General features: G+C 41.7%; 1 protein-coding gene and 1 pseudogene across 5 annotated transcripts in view; one reads left to right on the forward strand and one right to left on the reverse strand.

The window, feature by feature from the left end:
* SS18 (SS18 subunit of BAF chromatin remodeling complex) overlaps positions 1-27372 on the forward strand; it is a 109923-nt gene that overhangs the window by 56443 nt on the left and 26108 nt on the right. For 4 of the 5 annotated variants that reach the window (XM_089675710.1, XM_089675708.1, XM_089675713.1 and 1 more), the window contains exons 5-7: positions 905-1126; positions 5009-5176; positions 11721-11825. In XM_089675710.1, the coding sequence (XP_089531836.1) occupies positions 905-1126; positions 5009-5176; positions 11721-11825 (495 nt within the window). The remainder of the gene's footprint in view (positions 1-904; positions 1127-5008; positions 5177-11720; positions 11826-27372) is intronic. The other variant, XM_089675712.1, reaches the window with a different exon arrangement.
* Positions 8976-10754, reverse strand: LOC149463195 (uncharacterized; annotated as a pseudogene).

Below are 27372 nucleotides of genomic sequence, written 5' to 3' on the forward strand. Positions count from 1 at the left end.
CCTAACCTGAACCACTGGACTATTCACTGTTCACGACCCCAACTAGTTGTTGACCACAGTTGGTTTAGGGATTCAAGCACACCTTAGTTGGATCGGTTGCGAAGGGTTGGAGGGAGGGGGGGGTGTATGTTTTTTGTTTCTGTGTATCGAAAGTATCTTCCTACAAGAATCCTATTGGTTACATTCAGATTTGATTACAATTTTTAAAACCTTTGCATCTATTTTGCTCTTTTTTTTTAGAAATTTGCCTGTAATGCATCATTGTTTCGAGAACATTACCCTTTATTATGTTATGTACTGTGTAGTAAATGTGTTTCTTTATAGCTGTTATATTCTCTTTTATTCCGAATCCGTGCTAGCTAAAACCACATCCATTAAAGTGGAAGTTTAGCCTACAGTTAGCTGGCACATAATCACCCACATAGTACATTTAGCCTCAAATATCTATTGCGCCCTGTTTCTTTTCTGTCAATACCCTGGTTTTTTAATCTGTCTTCAAAGCTGCTGGTTATCAGCGACACCAAGCTACGCATGGGGTCTCTCAGCCCCCTTCACGCTCTCCATGTCCTGTGCTTCACAGGATAAGGGCAAAGTGGAACGTGTGTTTACAAAGTTTCTCAGTCAGGCTTTGCAAAGGAGATCTGTTGCTAGTGATGGGTATTCCTTCCTGGTACAGATGTCAATCATCCACCAACTTTGTGGGTAAAATGGAAAACCTGACCATGTACTGTACTACAGAATGCTTTAAAAGAAAAGTTCAGAGTTCTGTATATGAAATGCTTGGGTATGTTGTGTGTTTTTTGGTTTTGTTTAACTTATCTGCATATATGAGCACTTGTCATTTCTAATGATGGTATTTTCACTTTTAATGCACAATTGAACGGTATTGTTTTGATTTATTCAGGACCAAACCATATGCCTATGCAAGGACCAGGACCAAACCAACACAATATGTCAAATAGTTCAATGCCTATGCCTTCAAATAATCATGGTTCCATGGGAGGATATAACCATTCTGTGCCATCTTCACAAAACATGCCAGTCCAGAATCAGATCAGCATGTCTCAAGGCCAGTCAATGGGAAACTATGGTCCAAGACCAAGCATGAATATGCAGCCAAATCAAGGTAATAACACTCTATTAGAGTTGGGCTTTTGGGAGTTGCAATAAAAGCCACAAAGTAAACTACAATCGGTGAAAACACAGTAGCTGAATTACTAAAGTATATTGATAAAAACAATTGAATATTTATATCTTAAAATGGCTGGCTATACTGCTTTTACCAAATAAAGAAAATATTAAGTGAACATGTGCCTAGACTATGCTTGCAAATGTATTTACATATTCTGAAATGGTAAAATCACTTTGAAACACTCAGTGTCCGTTGAATATTTAGCTGGTATGAAGAAATTTTAAAGCACAGAAATGTCAGCTATTTTCCTATTGCTAGTCGGCGAGTTCTCCAATGTAAACAAATGGCACATGCTTCTAAGCCAGCGGTTGTACACTTACGGGGTTTATGGGGCCTTAACTATGGCCCCCTAACATCACCAAGCTTAAAGCGGAGCTCCAGTCCCCATAATCAATTTTTTTTTTTTTTTTTTTTTATTTCCCTTGTGATTGTTATTACTTGTACATTTAAATTAAAATACTGTTAGAACAATATTTTTGCTGGTTAGCTTAAAATCTTTAAAAATGTACCTGATCTCAGATGCAGGTAGGTGGCCATTTAGAATGTGGGCATCTGAAGCCCACTTGTCTTTTTCCAGGATTCAGTGCAGCTGGCTACCCAGCATGCACCTCCCAATATCGAGCCTGCGCAGTAATGACACTGCGTAGTGTATTATGTTTAGTGCAGGCTGCTGTAGCAATGGCGGTGGCGTGGAAGTACCCACCCTGTTGCTATGGCAACCTGTCAATCACATTACATTATTAGGCTTCCCAAAGACTCCTTGGATAGATGACGCCGATTTCCCAGGAATCAATGGGAATCGCCTAATGACGTCATAGCCTAGGCGGCTGGGACAGGAAGTGCCGCCCGAAGAATTAAATTAAAGGTATTTACAAACAAACAAAATTATTTCCATTTCGCACTGTACATTGGAGGGACATTTGAAATATTTGAAGGTCAAAAAAAGGCTGGAACTCCGCTTTAATGTTTAGTACACGCTAAGGAAAATTATGGTTAGAGTGTGGGCCTACAACTGATGTTTTTTGAGTGAATTACTTTACAGTACAAGTAGCTATAGAGGTAAGGGATGGCTTGTTTAAAGATTTTACTAATTGAGAATATGTAAATAATGTCTATAGTCTGGGCACAGGTGCACTTGCACCCCAAGTATAACTTAAAAGGTTGGCTCAGCAGAACTACAAATCTTTTGTTGACTGAATTTCTATTTAAGAAATGTAAGTACGTATGTTTGCAGTTGTTTGACAAGAGTACCTCTTTAACATGAACCTTTCCTGAGTGAAGCATGGGGCTGGTATGGTTGACTTCTACCAAAATGATAGTTGCCTGGCTACTATGCCGACTCGCTGACTTTAATAAATTCTGAATCCATGACCCAGGACAAGTATACATCCCTTGTAAAGTCAGTGTAAAATCTGAATTCCTTATCTACATGCTTGTTCTGGGGCTTTGACTCTAGTTTTGAAGCCAGATGGTTTAGCATTACATCTAGGAAACTAGCATTGTGGAATGACAATGGCTGCTTATGTTTTCTCTCACAAAAAGTTTCCAATAAAAGGAAGGTTTGGTTTTATTTGATGGTAAACTACAGGTGAAACTCGAAAAATTAGAATATCATGCAAAAGTTCATTTATTTCAGTAATGCAACTTAAAAGGTGAAACTAATATATGAGACTCATTACATGCAAAGCAAGATAGTTCAAGCCGTGATCTGTCATAATTGTGATGATTTTGGCTTACAGCTCATGAAAACCCCAAATCCACAGTCTTAGAATATTAGAATGTTGTGAAAAGGTGCAATATTCTAAGCTCAAAGTGTCCCTCTCTAATCAGCTAATTAAGCCATAACACCTGCAAAAGGGTTCCTGAGCCTTTAAATGGTCTCTCAGTCTGGTTCAGTAGGAATCACAATCATGGGAAAGACTGCTGACCTGACAGTTGTGCAGAAAACCATCATTGACACCCTCCATAAGGAGGGAAAGCCTCAAAAGGTAATTGCAAAGAAGTTGGATGTTCCCAAAGTTCTGCATCAAAGCACATTAATAGAAAATTATGTGGAAGGGAAAAGTGTGGAAGAAAAAGGTGCACAAGCAGCAGGGATGACCGCAGCCTGGAGAGGATGGTCAGGAAACGGCCATTCAAAAGTGTTGGGGACTTTCACAAGGAGTGGACTGAGGCTGGAGTCAGTGCATCGAGAGCCACAACACACAGACTGATCCTGGACATGGACTTCAAATGTCGTATTCCTCTTGTCAAGCCGCTCCTGAACAACAAACAACTTCAGAAGCGTCTTACCTGGGCTAAAGAAAAACAGACCTGGTTTGCTGTTTCTCAGTGGTCCAAAGTCATCTTTTCTGATGAGAGCAACTTTTGCATCTCATTTGGAAACCAAGGACCCAGAGTATGGAGCAAGAATGGAGAGGCACACACTGCAAGATGCTTGAAGTCCAGTGTGAAGTTTCCACAGTCTGTGTTGATTTGGGGAGCCATGTCATCTGCTGGTGTTGGTCCACTGTGCTTCATTAAGTCCAGGGTTAACGCAGCCGTCTACCAGGAGATTTTGGAGCACTTAATGTTTCCTTCCGCAGACGAGCTTTATGGGGATACTGGCTTCATTTTCCAGCAGGACTTGGCACCTGCCCACACTGCCAAAAGCAGCAAAACCTGGTTCAATGACCGTGGGATTGCTGTGCTTGATTGGCCAGCAAACTCGCCTGACCTGAACCCCATAGAGAATCTATGGGGCATTGCCAAGAGAAAGATGAGAGACCTGAGACCGAACAATGCAGAAGAGCTGAAGGCCGCTATTGAAGCATCCTGGTCTTCCATAACACCTTAGCAGTGCCACAGGCTGATAGCTTCCATGCCACGCTGCATTGAGGCAGTAATTGCTGAAAAAGGGGCCCAAACCAAGTACTGAGTACATATGCATGCTTATACTTTTCAGAGGTCCGATATTGTTCTATGTAAAATCCTTGTTTTATTGATTGCATGTAATATTCTAATTTTCTGAGATTGTGGATTTGGGGTTTTCATGAGCTGTAAGCCATAATCATCACAATTATGACAAATCGCAGCTTGAACTATCTTGCTTTGCATGTAATGAGTCTATCTCATATATTAGTTTCACCTTTTAAGTTGCATTACTGAAATAAATGAACTTTTGCACAATATTCTAATTTTTCAAGTTTCACCTGTAGATTCTTTTCCTTTTCTTTTCTTTTTCCCCTTTTTATGACTAGGCCATTTTTTGCTTTTTGGTGCCTTGTTACTTTTTAATTGCGCTGTCATACAACTCTGTACATAAATGAAATTTATATCTGCAAATTTTATTCCTGTGACTAAAGTTTTCCATTTTCCACATGTGTATGTCAGCAACAATGGTGGATTTAAATCTCTGCCAGGTTATTTTTTTTTTTTTGCTTCCTTCTGCTAATAATGTGCTAGGCACACACTTCTCAGTCTAATCAGTATGTAAGCACAGGTTTTGGCTCTACACTTTTCTTGTTAGCCGATTCAAAATTATTCATTGTCATGAAACATCTGGAGGATAGGTAGGTGGGCAGACTTTCTGTCAGGATTATAAAGACTTAGTTTTGTTCTTACAGAATATACAAAGGACTGTGTAGACAAATATTTTGCATAAAATTAGGATAGCCCCCCGGAATATTTATTACATGTTTAAAAATAAATTTACCTGCATAACTGTAAAACCTCACCAGCACAGTTGCTGCAGTCAATGACTTTGTATTACCGTGCAATACTATATAGTTTAAGTGTAAATGTGCAGACCTTATACTATTTTATTTTTCATTGCAGGTCCCATGATACACCAGCAGCCTGCCTCACAGCAGTATAACATGCCTCAGGGTGGTGGACAGCATTACCAAGGGCAGCAGCCGCCTATGAGTATGATGGGTCAAGTTAACCAAGGAAACCACATGATGGGTCAAAGGCAAATTCCTCCATACAGACCTCCACAGCAAGGTACTGTTAACAATATTAATATATGACTGATGCTAATACAGCATCATGCAGTTAAAATCAGCATTTTATTTTTGCTAGAAAATTACTTTGAACCCCCCCAAACATATATATTTTCTGAAAGCAGAAGCCCTGGAGAATGAAATGGTGGCTGGTGCAATTTTGGTATATTGCACAATGTTTGTGCAGCCTCTTCTCAAACACAACTTTCACAGTTTTACACTTAAGTTAATTTTAGTGCACATAAACACAATATAATACCCAATACACTTGTGTGTTAGCATTTGGGGGGAGTTAATTTTTATTTATTTTATTTAATTTTTTTGCATCCCCTTGTGATAGCTTTTGGCAGTGATAAGTACTCTTATGGAAGAATCTGGGGTCTGTCTCCATAGACCCCAGATGTCCTCCAAAGCAACTGATCAAACACAGATTATCGGCTCTAAAAGAAAAAAAAAATGGGGAGTTGCTTTCCTGGTACAACCACTTGCTGTCCATGACAACGTTTATCTACTGTATGTACACTGGGCAGCAAAGTGGTTAAAAGCCGCTTTCTATCATGGTAAGCTAAGGAGATTTATTTAAGGCATTGCTTTAAAGCTGTATTCTAGAGAGTTAAAAAAAAAAAAAAAAAAAAACTTTAAAGTTGTTCTAAAGGTTCAAGGTTTTTTACCTTCATGTATTCTTTGCATTAAGGTAAAAAACCTTCTGTGTGCAGCCCCCCCCCCAATTCTCACCTAAGCCCCCTCGATCCAGCAATGTGCATTGGAGTCTTGTGTATCCCGGGACTCCCTGTTCTCATTGGCTGAGACAGAAGCGGGAGCCATCGGCTCCCACTGCTGTCAATCACAGCCAGTGAGCCAATGAGAAGAGAGAGGGGGTAGGGCCAAGCCATGGCTCCATGTGTGAATGGACACATGGAGCAGAGGGTGCCCCAATAGCAAGCTGATTGCTGTTGGGGCACCCGACAGGAGGTAGGGGCCAGGAGAGCCTGCGGGGAACCCGAGAAGGATCCGGGCTGCTCTGTGCAAAACCACTGCACACAGCATGTAAGTATAGACATGTTTGTTTTTGTTAAAAAAAAAGACTTAGAATCACTTTTTATTTTAAAGAAGACTTTTTAAAGTGCAACTAAAGTTCCGCTTGTTACTCAGTGTGAGCAGGCAACCTCTACAGAAGAGACATGCAGTGTCACTTCTTCAGCAAAGAAATACACCTTCCGGCTTGTAACTGAGCTGCACATGCCTATCTCAGCTGGCAGTCTGGTCTGTGTTAAAATAAGGTGTAAAAAATGCAATAAACACTGCAATATGAAAAAAAGCACATGCTGTATTCAGTGAGCTGTCTGCTCCGAAGATAAATACCACGTGAGTTATTTTAAGTCAAAAATATTCATGCGGTATCTTAGTGAAGTGACCTCACAATGTCACTTATGTAAGCACTATTATACAATAGACATACTTTGTCTTCTTTGTCAGTTTTGACAACAGTGGAGCTGAAAAAAACAATCGTTAGACTTACCGGTAATGACATTTCTAGGAACCTTCCAGGACGACAGGCCTGAGAGATGAGGGGTTTCTCCCTACAGGAAACGCAATCAATTTACAGCTGTTGCCCTCCAGTTTGTAATAAAGTAACTACCAAAACCGGTCCACAAAGGGAATCATTTATACATAGGCACTCACCGATTACTACTTTCAGCAGTTTCCTCCCCTCCCTTACTAGGTTGGGGAGTAGGCCTGCCGTCCTGGAAGATTCATAGAAATGCTGTTACTGGTAAGTCTTACGGTTGGTTTCTCCTATGACCTTCCAGGATGGCACACCTGAGAAGATAATCCAGTAACTGCAGGCCTACCTTAGGGTGGGACCACAGCATGAAGCAACTTCCAGCCAAAGTCTTGTTGCGACAGCACATTAATCCGGTAATGTTTCAAGAACGTGTCTTGACTGGACCAAGGTGGCTGCACTGAAAATCTGTTCCCAGGAGGCCCCTGTTTTTTCTGCCCAGGATGTGGCCATAGCCCTGGTTGAATGAGCTTTTACCTTTGCTGGTGCAGGGATCCCCGAACATTCATAAACTAAAGCAATAGCTTGTCTGATCTACCTGTAGACCGAAGCCTTAGAGGCTTAAAGTCCCTTCCTTGGACCAACATAAGAAATTAACAGATTGCCGGACCTCCTAAAATCATTGGCCCTATGCAAATAAGTGAGGAGACATCTCTGCACGTCAAGACAGTGGAATTTCTCTTCTTTTGTGTTCCTGGGATTATCACAGAAGGAACGCAAAGTTTTTTTTTTTTTTTTCTGTGTTATATTAGATAAGGAAGCTACCTTTTGGCTGGTACATTGGGTCTGGCCAAAGGATGATCCTATCTGGCAGGATCAACAAAAAGGGTTCTTTGACCGACAAATTTTTGTAGGTCTTCAACTCTTCTAGCTGTGGTTGAAAGCCAACAGAAAAGATAATTTTTAACATCAAAAACTTAAAGGGAATCTCCTCTATTGGTTCAAAAGGGTGTTTTGATAAGGTTTCTAGCACTTTGGTCAGATTCCACTGTGGAAACCTATCTTTTGTGGATGGGGTAATTCTCTCCCTGGCCACCAATAACCGCTTAACCAAAGGTTCTCTAGCTAATCTAGCGTCAAGAAAAACTGGAAAGTGCAGCCATTTGTACTCGAAGGGTGCTAACTGCCACCCCTCTTTCAACACCATCCTGGAGAAATTCCCGGATCATTGGAACAGAGTTGGAGGATACCTGTTTCCGTTTTGCACCAAGAACAAAAGATTTTCCATACTTTTGAGTACATTTTCCTAGTTACAGGCTTTCTGCTTAGGAGAAGGGTGTCTGTATCTCTGTCCGAACAACCCTTACTCTTTTTAGGATCTGGTGCTCACTAGCCAGGATGCCAATTGGAAGAATTTCAGCTTGGGTGAAGCACTGGGCTCTGAGGAAGATCTGGCAGAATCAGAAGCCTCCGAGGACTTTTAGGGTCGCGAACCACACCGTCCTTGGCCACCGGTGGGGGGTAAGGCATATGCCAACCTGAACCTCCAGATCTGCGACAAGCATCTAGGCCCTCTGGCTCTCTCTCTCGGGATATTGAGAAGAACCTCCTTACCTTTCTGTTCCTTCCGTCGGCAGGAAGGTCTGAAAGACCTTCGAGTTCAGCTCCCAATCCCCCTGTCTGATCGGCTGTTGACTGAGGAAGTCTGCTTCCTGGTTGCTTGTCCCTCTTATATGAACTGCCACCAGAGAAATAACTTTCCCTTCAGCCCTAACCCAGGATCTCTTTGGATAGGTCCAGAAGATGTCTGGATCTGGTTCCACCCTGACGGTTCAGGTAGGCCACTGTGCTGGCATTGCCGGAGCTGACCTGAACCTCCCTGGCCAGCATACTGTTCTCGAAAGCCTTCAGGGCTTCACCTACCGCTCTGAGCTCTCTGGAGTTGGACGAAGACTTGGAAATTGCCCTGTTCCAAGGACCTTGGGCTTTGGCTTCCCCCAGGTGTGCACCCCACCCCCAGGAGCTTGCATCTGTGACCACTTTTAGTTGGTCCCACTGGGCCCTGGGCCTGCCTCCCTGCAGATTGCTGGGGGTTACCCACCATTCTAGTGAGGATTTTACCTATGAAGTGAGGACCAGCTTTTTGTCCAGGGATTCTTTCTTCATGTCCCAGCAGGACAGAAGAAGAATTGCAGGTCTCTTGAGTGGAATTGTACCCACACTGTGGCCAGGATGGTTGCCGACATCAGACCCAGCGCCCTCAAGACCTCCCTTGGGGAGCTTGAAGGAGGCTCTATCAGACCCTCTCACTGGCAGGACTATCTTCTTCACCTTGTCCCTTGGTAGAAAGAGTTTTTGAGTTCGTGTCCACCATGTAGCCTAAAAAGGTTTTGACCTGCTCCAGAGATGATTTCCCTATGCTTACGATCCAGCCCAGAGACTCCAGGGTGGTGATCGCCCTCTCCATGTCTTCGTTCACCTGTATAGCAGAGGTACCAAAAATTAGAAGATCGTCTAAATAGGGGATCAGGGATATCCCTTGAAGGTGCAGGAGTGCCAGTGCTTTGGCTAGGAATTTTGTAAAAACCCTTGGACTGGCCACTAGTCCAAAAGGAAGAGCCCTGAACTGCCAGTGGGCTGCTTCTTCCTAAATTACGATCATAGACCTTAAGTATACCTGATGTTCCAGATGAATTGGGACATGTAAATAGGCATCCTTGAGGTTCAGCGTTGTCATAAAGGCCTTTTTTCGGAGTTTTTTGTATACTGAGTAAATACTCTCCATGGAAAATCTTTTGTACTCCCCAAATTTTTTTCAGGTTTCTGAGGTTTATAATTAGGCTGTATTTTCCTGAAGGTTTGTGAACAACAAATATGTAGCTTTTCTCTTCAAGGCATCCTGAGGAAGGCAGGTTAGAGTGATCATTTGTGGGGGCCTTGATGAGAATGTCAGGCGATAGCCCTCTGGTACCAGTTGGCAGATGTAGGCACTGTCTGAGATTTTCTACCACTGGGAGGCAAAGTGTGACAGGCGGCCCCCTACCCTGATCCTGGTGCCTGGGGAGGAAAGCAGCAAATTGCTCCTTTGCCTTCCCCTCCCATTGCCCTATTTCTTATTCGGTTCCTTTTTGGCCCTCTTCTGGTTCTGACCTGAGGGGCCACGAAAAAATGTATTTTTACCTTTTGGGTTTAACTGGGAATTTCTTCCCCTTCTTGGGGGGGGGGGGGAACCTGGACAACACATTGTTTCCAACCCTGGTCCGAACAGCAGGGAGCCTTCAAAGGGGAGACCACATAGTTTACCTTTTGAAATTAAGTCACCTTCCCATTCTATAACCCAGATAGCCTTTCTAGCTGAATTAATGAGTGCGGCTGTTTTGGCTGAGGCTTTAACGGCTTCAACCGCAGCATCCACCGGGATCCTTCCCTATCACTGAGAGGGAATCTAGCACTTCTTCTGACATAGCCCCCTGCGACAGGTGTTTGGTTAGTCTTTCCATCCAAAAGTCTGTATTTCTGACAATGCAGGTTGCTGCCAGAGCTGGAGCCATGCATCCTTTAGGAAGGATTCAGACCTTCAGTCCAACAAATCCTTAATGCTCCCCGAATCCTCGAAGGAGAGATCAAACGTCTTTTTGTAACTTGCGACATCGCAGCATCCAACCTGGGAAGCTTAAGGAATCTATCTTCCACCTCCTCTTTATAGGGGAACCTTCTTTTCCAAGTCTTATGTCTGACCATTCTCCTTCCAGGATCCTTCCATTCCTGTAGGATTAAATCCTTTTAAGGATTGGTGGAAGGGAGCACCCTAGCGTGGGCTTTAACTAGGCCCCTATACATTTTGTCCTGCGCTGAGGTCTCTGGGGGTTTCTGGGATTTCTTTGGCGCTGTAAACTGCCTGAAGGAGCCCCTCCAGGTCTTCCAGGAGAAAAAGGTGGCTGCCAGACTTCACCTCCTCACCTTCCTTACTGCTGAGATCTAGGTCCACCTCCTCCCCTGAGCTGTGGTCTGCTTTTAGGCTATCAAGCTCTCCCTTACTCTCCTCCTCATTCCTGGCTTGGGCTGGAGGAAGCATCTGGGAAGGCAGGAGGAATAAAATGGGTCCCTCTCTGGAATTGAGGCTTGTGAGGATGGGCTTTCCTTAGGGGTTGGCTCCTCTGGGCCCTACGGCTGTGCCACCGAGGTTCAAAAGGGCTGGATGGTGGCTACCATCTCCGCTTGCATAGATGCTAGGAAATCTTTCATCAAGCCTCTTTCCTTGCCAGCTTGTTAATGCATCTATAGCAAGATGGTTTAGGATGGGACCTAGCTAGCTTCTCCCCACAATATCAACATTTCCTAGAGGAGCTAGAGCCTGTGGGTACAGAAGGCGGTCTATCAGGGGCCTGCTGGATTCTGCTCAGGGATTCTGAAAGAGAAGAGGAACAGCAGTTGCTAGTCTCTCTCTCTTCCTACCCCCTATGGCTGCTGGGTTTTAACATATAATTAATATGGGGGGAGGGGGGGTAAACTGGGGTATCCACCTGGTCTGGTCTGACCAGGCTGAACCAACATGGTGGTCCATCTGTGCCCCCTCTGTCCTGCTAGCACTCCCCCTTAGGAAAGGCAGTCACTGAGTCCCGACTTGGACTTGCCCGCAGTCACTGGTGCTGCCATCACTTCCTCCTTCTCCATGAGGTGGTTCTGCCCAGTCTCAGCTGGAACAAGCCTGCAAGTTAGTTCAGCCATCCCTGGCCTCCCTATGCCTGCCTCACAGGGATACCATCCAACTCTCCCCAGTCTTCTGGTCACAGAAAACACCAAATGTTCCGATGTAGGCAGAAAAACAATACTGGAGGGGACTTATAACAGCTGTAAATTGATTGTGTTTCCTGTAGGGAGGAGCCCCTCATCTTTCAGGCATGCCAGTCTGGAAGGTGATAGGAGAAAGGTCAATTACCTAATAAAAACACGTTTGCCTAATGTCTGGATAGAAACATAAGCAAGCTTAGTTTCTAGTGGCATTTAAATCATTTTATTGAAAATTGTCATGTATTTTTAGGTCCACCTCAGCAGTACTCAGGCCAAGAAGACTATTATGGTGACCAGTATAGTCATGGTGGGCAAGGACCTTCCGAAGGCATGAATCAGCAATACTATCCAGATGGTAATGATGTATCTTATATTCACATTTTACATAAAAGTAAATTGTTCAGTAGCTCTCAAAACATACACAGACATGAAATGCCCTTCTCAGTCTATATAACATTTGTTCAGGAAATATATATATATAATATGTATGTATATTTTTTCAAACATAATGTTGCAATTGTGTGTTTTGTAGTTTTACATGCTAATATAGCAAATTTTGCTGATTTGGAGTCCTTAAAGAGTACAACGCTGCTGCTCAGGGTCCCAATCTCTGAAAAATCTTAATGTCACACAGATTGCTAGCAGCATACTGCTTAAGATTTCCTGTGAGTCTGTCTCGTGCACATGGTTTTCTTGGTCCCTTCCTTTGCCGTTAGGTGCACACACAGCACGTGTAAAGCCAAAATGTTCTTTTTGTTAAATTTAAATAGAGTATAGGAAGGTTAGAATGCCTGTCCGTTTGTTTTGCTGACCGTTTCCCTTTGGGAAGATTTCCCTTCACTTGTCCCAGAGAAGTAATGAGAAGTAAGAAAATGTTACCAACATCTAGACATCAGCAGAACAGATGTCCCTGTTGAAACTTTTCACCTCACCTGTTATGGTGAAAGTTGTAAAAATTTGCAATCTCGTCACTTTCTGTGTTGGTAATAACAGTAACCAGGGCAAATATAGTGTATGAATCCATCGGGGGGAAGGCAGCAATAAAAACTTCACGAAGATTCAAATCCTTCCCAACTTCATCTAAAACACAAAAAATAAGTTTTGGCTGCACATACACTTTAAAGTGTAACTATAATCTGCATTAATGGTGCAGGATGACATCACTCCTGTGCATGCACAAGAGTTCAGTCCTTCGGGAACTTGACTACTGTGCCGGAATGTAAACTGAGCTGGGCATGCACAGCTCCATGTACATTCTACAGGAGATGCAGGGTGGTACAGTATGTGTTTTATTGCATTGCATGTCTCTATTCTGCAATAAAGAGCTTGCCTGCTCAGTTTCTAATTTTAGGCTTAGTTCCTAGTCTGTGTACAAGACAGGAACTTTGAATTAGACAAAAGATTTATACACTTTGTTATAGTTTTAGTAAATATATGTGGTCCTGTTCTATATATGTATTTTTAGAAAAGCTAAGATCGGTCTTAAACTGATTCCTAATTGTTTGTAATGCTTTGATTACATTTATAGTAATCATGACGTTCAGCTTGAAATATGTCCATAATATTCTGTTTTGAATAATCTGCTGTGTATTATGCCAACTATGGAATTCTCAGTCATTTAGAATGTTTTATATTAAGATGAATACTAAATAAGATTTGGGTAGACTTGTATTTACTATATTACTTAAACATTTTACACCTTTTTGGAAATTAAAATTATTTAAAATTTTGCAAATGGGTATTTAGACTAGATAGAATCGAGATCTCGCAATCAATAAAGGCCACATTTTGTGACTTTTTCCAACAACAAACTTTTACTAGTTTCCAGGAACCAACTGTTTCAAAATCAGAATGGGGCAAAAATCTGTGCTACTTGCACAGGTATTTTTAGTCATTTATCCCACTGAGACCAGAAAATGTTTGTGTTCAAACCTGACTTGAGAGCAAATACAAAATATCAAACAAATGATCAGCATAAACATATCTGCCTTTATCTTGTTTGGAGTTTCCTTTTTCTCTATACATTAGAATTAATAGGGCATGAACTGATATAGGAGACAGCTAGAAGGGAAAACATTTTATATTGTGGATAACATTTGAAACTAGTTTTTATGGGTTACCATTGGCTAATGCTGGACAGATTCCATAAGCAAAGTTTAAAGTATATCTGATGCCAAAGCTTCTTTTTTTTTCACCTTAGATAGTGTAGGGGAGGGTTAAAACCTCTTCTCCTCCTCCCTCCTCCTCCCTCCTCCTCCCTACCCCAAACAGATGAACAGAGCACAGAAACCTGTATTTGAGGACTTTTTCTTTTAAAGAACAATTGCAGCTGGTGCCTCAGCCTTATTCTTTTGAGTGGGTTCTCTAGAGAATATGATTCTCCAAATCTCTAGAATGATGCTTATTTCTGTGTAAATGCATAGGATTTTGTGGCTAAAATGTTGAACGTATTGGAATGGCGAACCATCAGACTAGCTCTGCAACACTGGACCCCCACTTCTGCAAGGCCACCCAGTCAGGGTTCAGTCAGACAGTGCCATGTCTGTGGCCTACAATATACCATGGGAGTGCACCAGAAGTCAGGTTGCCCTGAGAGAATCAGAATTGCTCGTCTCCTGGGCATAAATTCACATCCTGGTTCTCGCTGCCATACACATACCTGGTGTGGACAACTGGCAAGTGGACTGCCTAATGCGACAAAGCATGAACCCAGGGCAATGGTCTCTGAACCCTGAAATTCCCAGAATCTCTATGAATGATGGGAGGTCTCCAGATTCAGCAACAAACTGAACAGGTTTGTAACCAGTAACAAGGATCTGCTATCCTTTGCTGTAGATGCCCTGGTGATTTCTTGGACTCCATTCAGGCTGACATATGCCTTTAATAAAGATTGTTGATTTGGCAAACGCAAAGATAGAGGTAAAAAGGGTTTCAGTGATTCTCATAGTACAGAATTGGCCCAGAAGGATGTTACACATATGGCTGGCAATATGTCCCCCCCCCCCCCCCCCCCCCCATTCCATCTGCTTCTCAGTAGCTGGCATTAACAACATGGCTGTTGAAAACCAGATCTTGAAAGATGAGGGGGTATATCTGATTTGGATACACCCACCGTGCTAGAAGCAAGAAAATCTACCTTCTGCAAGATCCAGTATCACACATGGTAGGCCACCTTTGCCTGGTGCGAAGCAAGGTGTCTGAGTCCCAGATAATACTTTGCTCATATCCTGTCCATTCTTCAGTTTGGTGTCCATCAGCACCAGTTTGCTTTAAGCGAACTTGAGCACCTTTTTAAGAGACTGTTTTCTCCCCTGTCCATCCTTTTTCAATCAGTACGTTTTTGTGTGGTGTTGCTCATGAGTCTATTTAGAAATGTCTTTGGAAGATCTCATATGTCAGGCAACCTTCTTGATGGCCATGACATCCATTTAGGCTTATTTCTGCATTAGCAGCCTTTTCTCGTAAGGAGCCTTTTCTTATATTGCACAGGGACAAGGTGGTCTACCCAAAGTGGTCTATCTTTCATCTCCGTGAGGATATTGTCCTTCCTTCCCTGTGTCCTGCCCCATAACACACCATGGAATAACCTGCCTGGATGTTGTGGCTTTCAGTCTACCTGGGAGACAGTGGTTCTATTCGATAGACTTGAGTCCCTTTTTGTCCTTCTTTCAGGTCTTTGAAAGGCTCACCGTGCCTCACCATTGCCAAGTGGATAAGTTAACTTGTTTCTAGTGTTCACACCCATAGCGAAAGGGTATCCCTTTTCCCTATCAGAGCTCATTCTGTTAGATCTATCTGTGTCTTAGACTTTCCAGCATCAAGCATCTGGATGTTCAAGCCTGGCTGATGCATGCTATGGCTGCAAGGTACTTTAAGCTGTCGTCTACCTTTTTTTTTTTTTTTTTTTTTTTTTTCTCTGGTTGTTGCCCTTGTTTTCTTGTGGGCCTCAGTTCATTGCTTGGAGATGTCCAATGATTTATCAATAAATTCTACAGTTTAAGTAAATGGAATTTAAACTTGCCTTTAAATTCCTTATAATGGAGTACAGAAGAAAACACAGGGCCCTCCCCTCTGTCACCTATGGTCACTCCTTATTCTTGTTAAAAAGTCTGAATGGGTAGGGTTATATGAGCGTTCCCATGGAGGCAGCCTCTGCTTTTTTTTTTTTTTTTCCAATATGAGCAATTTACAGGTAAGCCATATTTGCCTTTTTTTCTAGCTATGGAGATTTTACGTCACTTCCTGTCCTGTAGACTCAACAGGGAGAGAAAAGATAGCTTTTCAGTGTGAGGTAAAATTTCCTCTTCTTTGTCACATAAACAAGTATATAAAGTATATTGGACGTTTTTCCCTCAATTCATGTTCTGATGGCAACTCAATTTTTTGGAACTACCCCCTAATTTGCAGTGATACTGGCAAGGAAAAAAGTTAGTTCTAACCCTTTACCACTCTATCCAAATCTAAAAAATAAAATGCCTATAGATATACTTTGACCTGGTTCACACCTATGTTTTTCAGTGTAATTCAAGTTCTGCAGAAACTCCCTACAGTTCATCTAACATGCTTTCCTAATGTTCACGGTTTTTTAAAAGGGTCAGGGACTTTTTTCCCCACAGCAGGTTGCATTTTTTTGTTCCATAGACGTCATTGGAAACGCTTGTGTTTTTGATGCGTTTCTGCTGTGTTTTTGCTGGTTTCTCCCACATGTCAACAGACCCCTTGAAAAAAACACAAAGTGCACTGGGAAAGTGCATCAATCTCAACCTGCGTAGGAGTGAAACAGGCCAGGAAGTTGAATTCTGGATTAGATTTCCTCCATACTGCAAGGGTTAAATGCTTGTTTAGGTCTGGGGGACCAGAAAAAGCAGTTTTATTTGCTAGACCAGTCCTCCCAGCCACCTCCTTCCTATGCCTCAACAGTCACAGGCCCATGCATTTGACATGAGGATGCCCAGGAACAGTCTGCTGTCAAAGCATATGAATGAAGAGGAGAGTGCCAGCTGCAAGGGGAGCAGAGGATCAAGTAAGTTAACTGCTTTTTCTAGTCCCCTAGACCTGAACAAGTCATTTTAACCCTTATTGTGAGGAGGCAGCCCCACTACAAGGGATAATTGTCATTTTTCCCCACTGTAAACACTACTGGCCCCTACAATGAGCCATAATCTACCTGCATTGCATAGGGAAGCACAAAGATGAAATCACTGGGTCCAAAACAAGGATCTGTTTTAATAAGGAAATTGAAAACTGGTGAGCGTGCAAGCATGAGGTAAAATGAGCGTCCAAAAGAGAACACCCTAAGTCTGGTGAATTGCTATGAGGTAGATGTTGGCTCTATTACCCACTTAAATGGGAAACGTTTTCAAATTGTGATACAAGGTGGAATTGGAAGAAAAGAGGAGTACCAAAAGTGGAAGAGGGGAGAGTGAGACTATAAGTGCATAGCTGACCTGTAAATGTTTGTGGGCCTACAACAGAGGTGAGAGGATAAACCCACAGAGGAGTGAAACACTTTTTTTTTTTTTTATATTTAAATATTTATTAATTTTTCATAAAGATAACATTACACTTTCATCTTTTTCATAATAAATACACAATTCCTTCTTATCCTTTATTTTTCCCTTCTTAAAAACATTACCCCCTTCCTCCTCCCCCCCAAACAACCCCCCCACTCTGCGTTCTTCCCTACTTTCTGTCTAAAGCAAGCGTATCCTACCCCTCTTCTCTTCTCATTTCTACTGCTTCATATATATTCGTTTGAAGTACAAAATCTTCCCATTTCTCCCATCTCCTTTTATATATCTCCATCTTACCCTCTTGGATATAGTATAGTTTCTCCATCTTACTAATCTGCTTTACTCTCTCAAACCAGTCCCTTTCTCTCGGAACCTCTAAACTATGCCAGAATCTAGGTATCAACCCCTTTGCTGCATTTACATAGTACCATATACCGGAATCCTTGTATTTATTCACTGGTATATCTGTCTTATGTAACAGACACACTTCTGGATCTAATCCTATCTTTATCCCTGAGATTTTCTCTATTAAGTTGACCATTTTCTCCCAAAAACTTTGAATCCTTGGGCATTCCCACCAAATATGAAACCACGTACCAATCCCTCCACACCCACGCCAACACTCTTGTGTTCTCTCTATACCCATTTTATGTTCTACCTTTGGTGTGATGTGCCATCTTACCAAACTTTTATAGTTTACCTCCACTTCTCTCATGCTGATATTTTCATGTGTGAGTCTATATATTTTCCTCTGTTTATCCTCATCTATCTCTGTCCCCAAGTCCTTTTCCCATTTTTCTATATACATTGGTTTTACCTCTGTGACTAATTCAGTGAGAATTTTATATATTTTTGCCGTGCCCCGTTTCCCCTCTCCCCGTGATTCCAACAACTTCTCAAATAAATTCCAATCCTTTCTCCCTCTCATAGGTTTCGGAAGGCTCTCAACAAAGTGTTTTAATTGGTGGTATTTCCACTCATCGATCTTAATAAAAAGTTCCCCTCCACCTTTCTTTAAATCTTTTATTGTTTTTAATTTTTGTCCATCCATAATATCCCTTAATTGAATGTCTTCCTTTTTAATCCATTTTCCCATAATCCCCTCTATACCTGGTGGAAAATATTCCATATTTCTTAGTGACATTAATTGTGAATTAAAATCCCACTTCATACGTTTATGTAAATTATCCCAAACCTTTAGAACATTCAGTGTATATACACTCGTGGTATTTTTTAAACCTCTATATTGTATTGGTGCCCATATGCTTCTACTCAGGTCAACTCCACTCAGTTCGTTCTCTATCTTAACCCACCTTTTTCCCTTTTTATTGTGTGTCCAGTCATAAATTCTTGTTAAAACTACAGCGTTATAGTATCTCTTAAAATCTGGCACTCCCAAACCCCCTCTCTCTTTACCTCTACTCATCAGGTCATAAGATATTCTAGGTTTTTTATTTTTCCATATAAATTTTGTTATCTTTTTAATTTCTTTAAAAAAGGCCTCTGGGAGACTTATTGGGATCATCTGAAATTTATACAAGACTTTGGGTACAATTATCATTTTTATCAGATTTATTCGTCCTAACCAAGAGGGAGTTCCTCTTCCCATTATCCTCAGTTCCTCTTTGATCTCATTTAGAAGAGCAATATAATTTAATTTATACAATTTTGTATATGAAGCAGTAAGTTTAACCCCTAAATATTTTATCTCTGTATCTCTCCATATAAAAGGAAATTCTCTTTGTATCTTTTCTTTCTCACCATTTGGAAGATTTACGTTTAAGATCTCAGTTTTTGTCGGGTTGATTTTTAAGTTTGATATTTCCCCATACTCTTTTAAACTTCTTATTAAGTTCGGGAGTGTTATCCTAGGATTTCCCACATAAAACAGCAGGTCATCTGCAAAAGCTGCCACTTTATGTTCAGTTTCCCCTATTTGTATTCCCTTTATATCTACATTCTTCCTAATTGTTTCCAACAAGGGTTCCAATGATAATACATACAACAATGGGGACAGTGGGCATCCCTGTCTTGTCCCGTTTGACATCCCAATGGGCTCAGACTTTTCACCATTTACCAAAATAACCGCGGATGGCATTTTATACAACTTTCCTATCCACTCCCTCATTCTACCACCTACTCCCATGATCTCTAGGGTATCCATCATAAAGCTCCAGTTTACTCTATCAAAAGCTTTTTCGGCATCAATCGAGAGCACCACTGCTGGGGTTTTCCCTTTTTTAGCTTTCTGGATCAGCAACAGAGTTCTGATTCCGTTGTCCCTACCCTCTCTCCCTGATACAAAACCAACCTGATCTCCCTGAATCCATTCCGGCATCAAGTCTTTCATCCTATTTGCTAAGACCTTTGCATATAGTTTTGTATCTATATTTAGGAGTGCAATTGGCCTATAACTAGAGCATTGAGTAGCATCCTTCCCTTCCTTATGTATAAGTGTTATATGGGCTTGTAGGGATTCCTGTCTAATCTCCATTTCCCCACCCAGGGCATTCATATACTCCTTCAATTTAGGTATTAACAGTTCACTATATTTTTTATAATACCTTACGGTATATCCATCTGGGCCAGGGCTTTTCCCCACCTTAGTATCTTTCAACGCTATCTTTATTTCCTCCTGTGTAATTTCCGACTCCAGGGATTTCAATAGATCTTCATCTATCTTTGGTAGTCCTGCATTTTTTAAATATGTCCTTCTTTTTTCTCTGTTTTTATTTTCACTATTATTTGCTAAATTCTGGGAATTAATATTATACAGCTTGCTATAATATTCCTTGAATACCTTCCCAATCTCTTTAGTAGAGTGAGCCATTTCTCCCTTGGGGCTTCTTATTTTTTCTATATAATTTCTATTTTTCTTTTTTCTCAGGGTTCTCATTAAGTGTTTTCCTGGTCGATCTCCCCATCTATACCTCTCTACTGCTACTTTATTAAGTACTCTCCTCCTTTCTTCTTCCATTAATATCTCCAACTCCTTCTTCTTTCCTAATACCTTCTGCCTTATCTCACTTGTTGTTCTATTTTTATGGATCTGTTCCAGGTCGTATATTTCTTTTAAGAGCCCTGTCAGTTTCTTACTCCTTTCCTTTTTTTTTTTTTGTCCCTAGCGCGATCAATATACCCCTAATATATACCTTATGGGATTCCCAGACAGTGGCCACTGATACATCCCCTGTTTCATTCTCTTGAAAGTATCTTTCCATCTCTTTTCTGATCTGCTGATCGATCTCTTGATCTAATAAAAGGGCCTCATTTAACCTCCATCCTACCCCCCTTGTCAACTGCCTCCCCCATCTTACCTTCATTATAACTGGGGCATGGTCTGAGATAGTCATTGTCTCTATTTCTACTTTATCCACCCTCTCAATAAGTTGATGATCTACCATTATATAATCCAATCTCGAGTAAGTCTCGTGTGCATTAGAGAAGAAGGTATAGTCTCTTTCCTTTCCATGCATTATTCTCCATATGTCCACTAGTTGGCCCTCATGTATCTCCTTCTTTAAGATTTTCATAGACCTACCTCCCTCTCGTTGCACACGAGAGGTTGTATCCATCTGTGGGTCTAAACATAAGTTCAGATCTCCCGCCACTATCAATCTTCCCTTTTTAAAATCCATCAGCTTTCTTAGTATCCCTTTCAGGTATATTTCAGGTCTCTTATTTGGGCAGTATATATTCGCTATTGTACACTCTATTTCCTGCAACCTACCTTTCAAAAACAAAAATCTCCCCTCAGGATCCGTCACTCTGTCCTCTACCTCCCACCTTACATTTTTAGCAAACCCAATTGCCACCCCCTTAGCTCTCTTAATTGGGGAATCTGCATAAAACCATGTTGGATAGTTTCTAGTGATTAATTTAATATTTGACTTAATCTCAAAATGCGTCTCCTGTAAAAAAACTACCGAAGCTTCTCTATGTTGCAACTCCTTAAATAGCTTAAATCTCTTCCCAGGACTGTTCAACCCCTTTACATTGTAGGTTATAAACTTTATATCTTCCATATGTCTTGTATACATCTCCTCACTATGCAGAGTATTTTTAAAAATTTCCCCCTATACCATCCTTCTCCCCTTCCCTCTCCATTTCCCTCCCCTTTCCCCTCCCCCTTCCCCTCCCCCCTCCCCAACCTCCTCCCCCTCCTAGGCCTCCTTTGCCTATGGATCATGTTCCACCTTTGATCCCACTACAGGGGTTCGACTCCGACTATAACCGCTCACCTTCCCCCCCTCCTCCCCAATGTCTCCTTATCTATTGTCTCTCTATTTCCTCTTTTAACCAACTGCCATCTACCCGTGTCCAACTCTCCCTCTTCCACTTCCCAACCCGGTATCACTTGTCTCTGCAGTCCCAGTTTATCACAGAAGTCTTCCAAATCTTCCGGAACTTTTAAGATAGCTGTAATTCCATCCCTCCACCCGATTAAACTTGTATCGCGGCCCCATCTGTATTTCACATTAGGATTTTTCATCACTTCTAATAGGGGTTTCAATGATCTCTTCCTTCTCAGAGTCTCTGGTGTTAAGTCTGCAAAAATTTGAATAATTTTCTCTCCGTATATAATATTTGTTTTTCCTTTAATCTTTTTCCATATCTCTTCTCTATCTCCGTAGTTATGGAATTTAACAATTATATCTCTTGGTTTTTCTATCCCTTTGTCTTGTTGATACTTTCCAATCCTGTATACTCCGTCCAATTTAAACATCTCCTCATCCACTTTGTCCATTATGGAGTTCAAAATCTTGCCAACTAACTCTTTTAAGTCTTTTATATCTTCCCTCTGTGATAGTTCTGGGACTCCTCTTACTCTGAGATTATTTCTCCTTTCTCTATTTTCTTGTTCTTCCATCTTATAGAGCAATCTCCTTTGTTCTTTTCTATCTTCTAATAGCCTTTTTTCTAATTTTGGGATGGTTTGGGTATAATTTTGCACTTTTTCCTCCATTTCTTCCACTCTAGTTAACAATTGTCCCATTTCTTCCCGAATCATCCCCATTTCATGCTTCAGTGATTTTTCCAAGCCTTTAAACATCTCCGCCATTTCTTTTTTATTAGGTATTTGCATATCTCTTTCACAATCTCTCAGATCCTGGCTTTCCATTAATTGTTGGCTACTATATACCGGGCCCAGGGAGAGTCTCGGGCTATTATCCAGACTTATTTCCAATTCACTTTTTTCATTTATTGCCTGAGATCTTTCTGGGGTAACATTTCCTTGTGACACATACTTCTTGATCGTACCAGTTTGTGAGTTCTTAGGCCCACTCCCTTTGATGTTTTTACCTTTCATTTTATTTTTAAAGCCTTTACTCTTGTTGCTTGCTCTCCTGGACACCTACTCCTCCCGATCTTCAGACCCACCCTAGGAATCCCCTCTTTTATTTTCAGATTTTATAATCAATGCAAAGTCTTACCATAGTCATCTGAAAGTCTAATACGAGGAATCAATGTATATAAGGCTCCACTGTGTAGGTCCAATATATAATATAGAATAAGACCTGCAGGAAGGCCCACGGTCCTCACTCACCCTTCACGTTGGGATATCACTCCAGAAGCAGTCCTCTTTTCTCATTATAAGTTCTTAGGGGGATTCCTGTGGGTCCAATATGGCTCAAGTCACTTATCTTTCTCATCCGATACGTCCTTATTTTGGAGGCGATGTACTGATATATATTAGATTATAGATTGGGAAAGATATAGAAGTTTAGGAGGTTAGCCTTATTATAACAGTGGTGTCAGGCAATAGGAATAGTATGATGCAGGAGTGATATGGCAGCAGGGAGATTTTGAGGTCTTAGGAAGACAGGGTGGAGATGATGTAATGTGACAGGAGTGTGTTGATTTACCTCCTCCACTTCTACTCGTTTGTATGTCAGACAAGCTCTCCCACACCCGGATCTCCCAAGGCTTCTCTGCGGCTGCCCACGTGTCGGTGCCGCTCCACTGCCTCATCCGTCTCAGTATTATCTCCCTGACAATCTCACTCCCCCTCCGAAGCCGGCTTTCTCCTGGCTCCTAGCTCCTAGGCTTATCTGACTGACAGCCCGACCGTCTCTCCGGAGACTCCACTCCTCCTCCACCGAACGTCAGAGGAGAGCCCCGAGGCGTTCCTCTCCCAACTCTCTGCCAGATCTCTCTCTCTCAGGTCCAGGAAGCCGACCGTCTCCAGGGACACGGACACCACGCACCGTCTCCAGTCGGGTGAGTCACCGCTCACCCTTGATGCAGCTGGTCTCTCTATCGGAGACTCCTGGGGAGGATAAACCAGGGAAGGCTAACGGAGAGTGCTTACTGCGCGCTCTCCCGTGCCGTCATAGTCAGGCTCCACCCTCAACGTACAGGAGTGAAACACTTAGATGAAGTTTGTTGTATATCACTGAGCACCTATTGCTTTATGAGCACTGTAGTTAGGCTGATCTATTTATGTGTCGACTGGGACATTCTACTGGAAATTCTTGGTTTTTTAACACTAAATGAATTGTTTGTTGTTTCAATAACAGGTGTTAAAATAAGGAATAAAATGTTGCATTTTTTTAAATTAAATTCTGAAAAATTGCGCATGCTTGTGGAATGGCAACAAAGACTGTCGCCATAGGTGACACTTGAAAGGCCCTTACAGGTTACCAGTTTTGAGTTGCAGAGGAGGTCTGGTACTAGAATTATTCCTCTTGCTCTGACATTCGCGGCAATACCTCATGTGTGGTGCAGTCACCGTTTACTTATGCATGCAGAACCAACGCGTGCGCTCAAGCATGGAGGATGAAGGTACTTTTTATTTCTGTCACAAGGAATGTAAACATCCCTTGTGAAAGCATTAGGCAGTGACATGTACTTTTTATGGAGAGGTCTATTGGACCCCAGATATCATCTCCGCTCTCACAAGCATCTGATCACATCAAGATCGGTGTGATCAGATACTTTCAAAATTTAAAAATGGCGCTGTTTACATCCAGGAATCCAGAAATGAGGAAAATTCTCTTCGCTTCCGCTTTCTGGTCCTCAACAAGCTCTGAGTAAGCCAGAGGAACTTTTAGCCAGGCTGAGGAAAACAACAATACAGGGATGTTGCCTGTAGCTGCAGGCATCATCCTGATATAACCACTTGGTCAAATGGTGTACCTACGTGACTTAGCGTTAAGTGGTTAAAAAGTGGATATTGGGATGTTTTGTTAAAACGCAGTATTAGGGCAAATTATATATGATTTCCAGCACGTTGGGTAATTTATTTAGATTGATGTATGCTCACAGCTATATTGCACTCTTATTTAGTGAGTGTAGGTTATAGATGCCATTTAAGCAGAAGACCAGATTATTACTCATCTTAATGACTCCAGAGTTGGGATGCAGACAATAAATGCATATCTTTTTATACTGAATAGCGTATGGTAAGTGCTACTGATATCTTGTGGGCAGCCTAAGTATGTGGTTTTCAGATGGCAACTGCATACTGAGCGTGAATCTGTTATTGCACCTCTGGAACCATTTAGGGTGAGTAGTTTGTAAAATTGATAAATTGGCAGCTATTAGTGTCCCCCTTCACCTTTGCACACAGCCAATTACAGATTGAGGTAAAGAGCCGGTCACAGTGGCCCTTTACCATGTGATCAGCTGTGTCCAATCACAGTCGATCACATGTAAACATACTTGCCTGTTATTGGCATTTCCTTTCCTCACACGCAGTCGCTGTGTTAGGAAGGGAGAGCCGATAACCAGCAATCCTGACAGGACACATTAGCACTGATAATCACTGCAGCCCCATCAGTGCCCATCAGCACAGCTTGATCAAAGCACATTGGTGAACAAGAAAAATTACTTATTTGCAAAATTATATAACCAAAACTAAGAAACTATTTTTTTTTTCAACATTTTCAGTCTTTCATTTGTTTAGCAAAAAATTTAAAAGCCAGTGATTATTAAATACCAAAAAAAAGCACCATCTAAAAAAAAATTATAAAAATTAAATATTGGTACAGTGTTGCATGATTGCACAATTGTCATTCAAAGTGCGACAGCACTGAAAGCTTAAAATTAGCCTGGGCAGGAAGGAGGTGAAAGTGCCCAGAATTGAAGTGCTTAAAGATTTTCCCTCTATTTCTGTTCTGGGGACAATCCAAAATTTAGGAAGTTCTTTAACTTGCACTATTGGTGGTGATGATAAACCAGAGGGTGATCCCTAATGGGGAACACAGGCTGCAATAAAAAAAACTTGACAAGTGTTCTAATCCCTCTTCTCTCTATCGAAAACTAAAAAAAAGCCTTTAGTTATACTTTAACATGTAAAATCCTGAAGTATCTAAAAATGTTTTTAAAAATGGCCCATTTTCTGTTCTTAATGCCTTTTTATAAAGTGGTAGTAAACCGCATATGGAAAAAAAAAAGGAAAAAAAACCCTGCAAGGTAAAGGCATAATGTGATAGGATAAATTTGCATACTAGCACAAATATGAAGGACTTACCTTGAAACTAAGCCCTCCAGCGCAGCGTAGTGCTGTCATGGCTCCACAGGGCTTCCATCATCACCTGGTCTTCCTTCCGGGTTTGTGAGCTCTGCCTGACTGGCAGAGGGATTTTTTATTTTTTGACACTAAACTCTCCTGCCAGAAAACAGTGGCTAAAAGATTGTGCATTAACACATAAGATAACATGCAGGGGAGTTTAGAAGCCGTTAAAAAAAAAAAAAAAAAACTTAAAACAGCAGCTGTAAAAACACCCAGTGTTCATTAGGCCTAAATATCACTTGTGTGTTTTTAATAAAAAAAAAAAAAACACACACACGTAATCGCTCACAATTTGTCATTTGTGAGAACTGGTGCCCTCCCTTTATTGCTGACCAGTTGTGCTTTCCATTTGTGCTAGAGAAGAGTATCCCCTTACACACACTATATTGCCAAAAGTATTGGGGCGCCTGACTTTACACACTCATGAACTTTAATGGCATCCCAGTCTTAGTCCGTAGGGTTTAATATTGAGTTTACTCACCCTCTGCAGCTCTAACATCTTCAACTCTTTTGGGAAGGCTGTCCACAAGGTTTAGGAGTGTGTCTATGGGAATGTTTTTGACCATTCTTCCAGAAGCGCATTTGTGAGTTCAGGCACTGATGTTGGACGAGTAGGCATGGCTCGCAGTCTTCACTCTAATTCATCCCAAAGGTGTTCTATCGAATTGAGGTCAGGACTCTGTGCAGGCCAATCAAGTTCCTCCATCCCAAACTCGCTCATCCATGTCTTTATGGACCTTGCTTTTTGCACTGGTGTGAAGCCATGTAGGAACAGGAAGAGGCAATCCCCAAACTGCTCCCACAAAGATGGAAGCATGAAATTGTCCAAAATGTCTTGGTATGCTTACGCTTTAAGAGTTCCCTTCATTGGAACTAAAGGGCCAAGGCCAACCCCTGAAAAATAACCCCCCCCTCCACCAAACTTTACACTTGGCACATAACAGTCAGGCAAGTACCGTTCTCCTGGCAACTGCCAAACCCAGACACTTCCATTGGATTGCCAGACAGAAGTGTGATTCGTCACTCCAGAGAACATGTTTCCACTGCTATAAAGTCCAGTGCCGGCGTGCTTTACACCACTGCATCCGACACTTTGTTTTGCACTTGGTAATGTAAAGCTTGGATGTGGCTGCTCGGCCACGGAAACCCATTCCATGAAGCTCTTTACACACTGTTGTGCTAGTCTGAAGGCCAAACGAAGTTTCAGGTCTTTAGCTATTGACTCTGCATACAGTTGGTAACTTCTTCACACTGTGCGCATCAGCATGCGCTGACCCCACTCTGTAATTTTATGTGGCCAACCACTTCGTGGCTATGTTGCTGTTGTTCCCAGTTGCTTCCACTTTGTTATAATACAACGAACAGTTGACTGTGGAATATTTAGCAGCAAGGAAATTTCACGGATGGACTTATTGCACAGGTGGCAACCTATCACTGTAACACGCTTGAATTCACTGAGAGCTACCCATTCTTTCACAAATGTTTGTAGACAGTCTGCATGCCTAGGTGCTTGATTTTATACACCTGTGGTCATGGAGGTGATTGGAACACCTGAATCCAATGATTTGGAGGGCTGGCCCAATACTTTTGGCAATATAGTGTATCTTGTATAGCAAATGAAGACAACTTCAAACTTTTCCTTTTTCTGGTGATGCAACTAGGGTTTCCACATGGCCAGTAAATATGGGACTTGGGATCATAAGTCCATTCATTTTTTTTTTTTTTTTTTTTTTTTTTTTTTTTTTAAGATGGCCACCATTGACACAATTCATTTGTGTCAGTCTTTCAGAATCTGTGCCATTGGAATTTACTGAAGGGCTGCAAATGGCAAATACATTAACAGCAAAAAAGTAAATACTACCATTGTGGAT

The sequence above is a fragment of the Staurois parvus genome, unplaced genomic scaffold (assembly GCF_062004578.1).
Source record: "Staurois parvus isolate SC_StPar_1 unplaced genomic scaffold, SC_StPar_1.0 ptg000157l, whole genome shotgun sequence".
NCBI classification, from domain to species: domain Eukaryota; kingdom Metazoa; phylum Chordata; class Amphibia; order Anura; family Ranidae; genus Staurois; species Staurois parvus.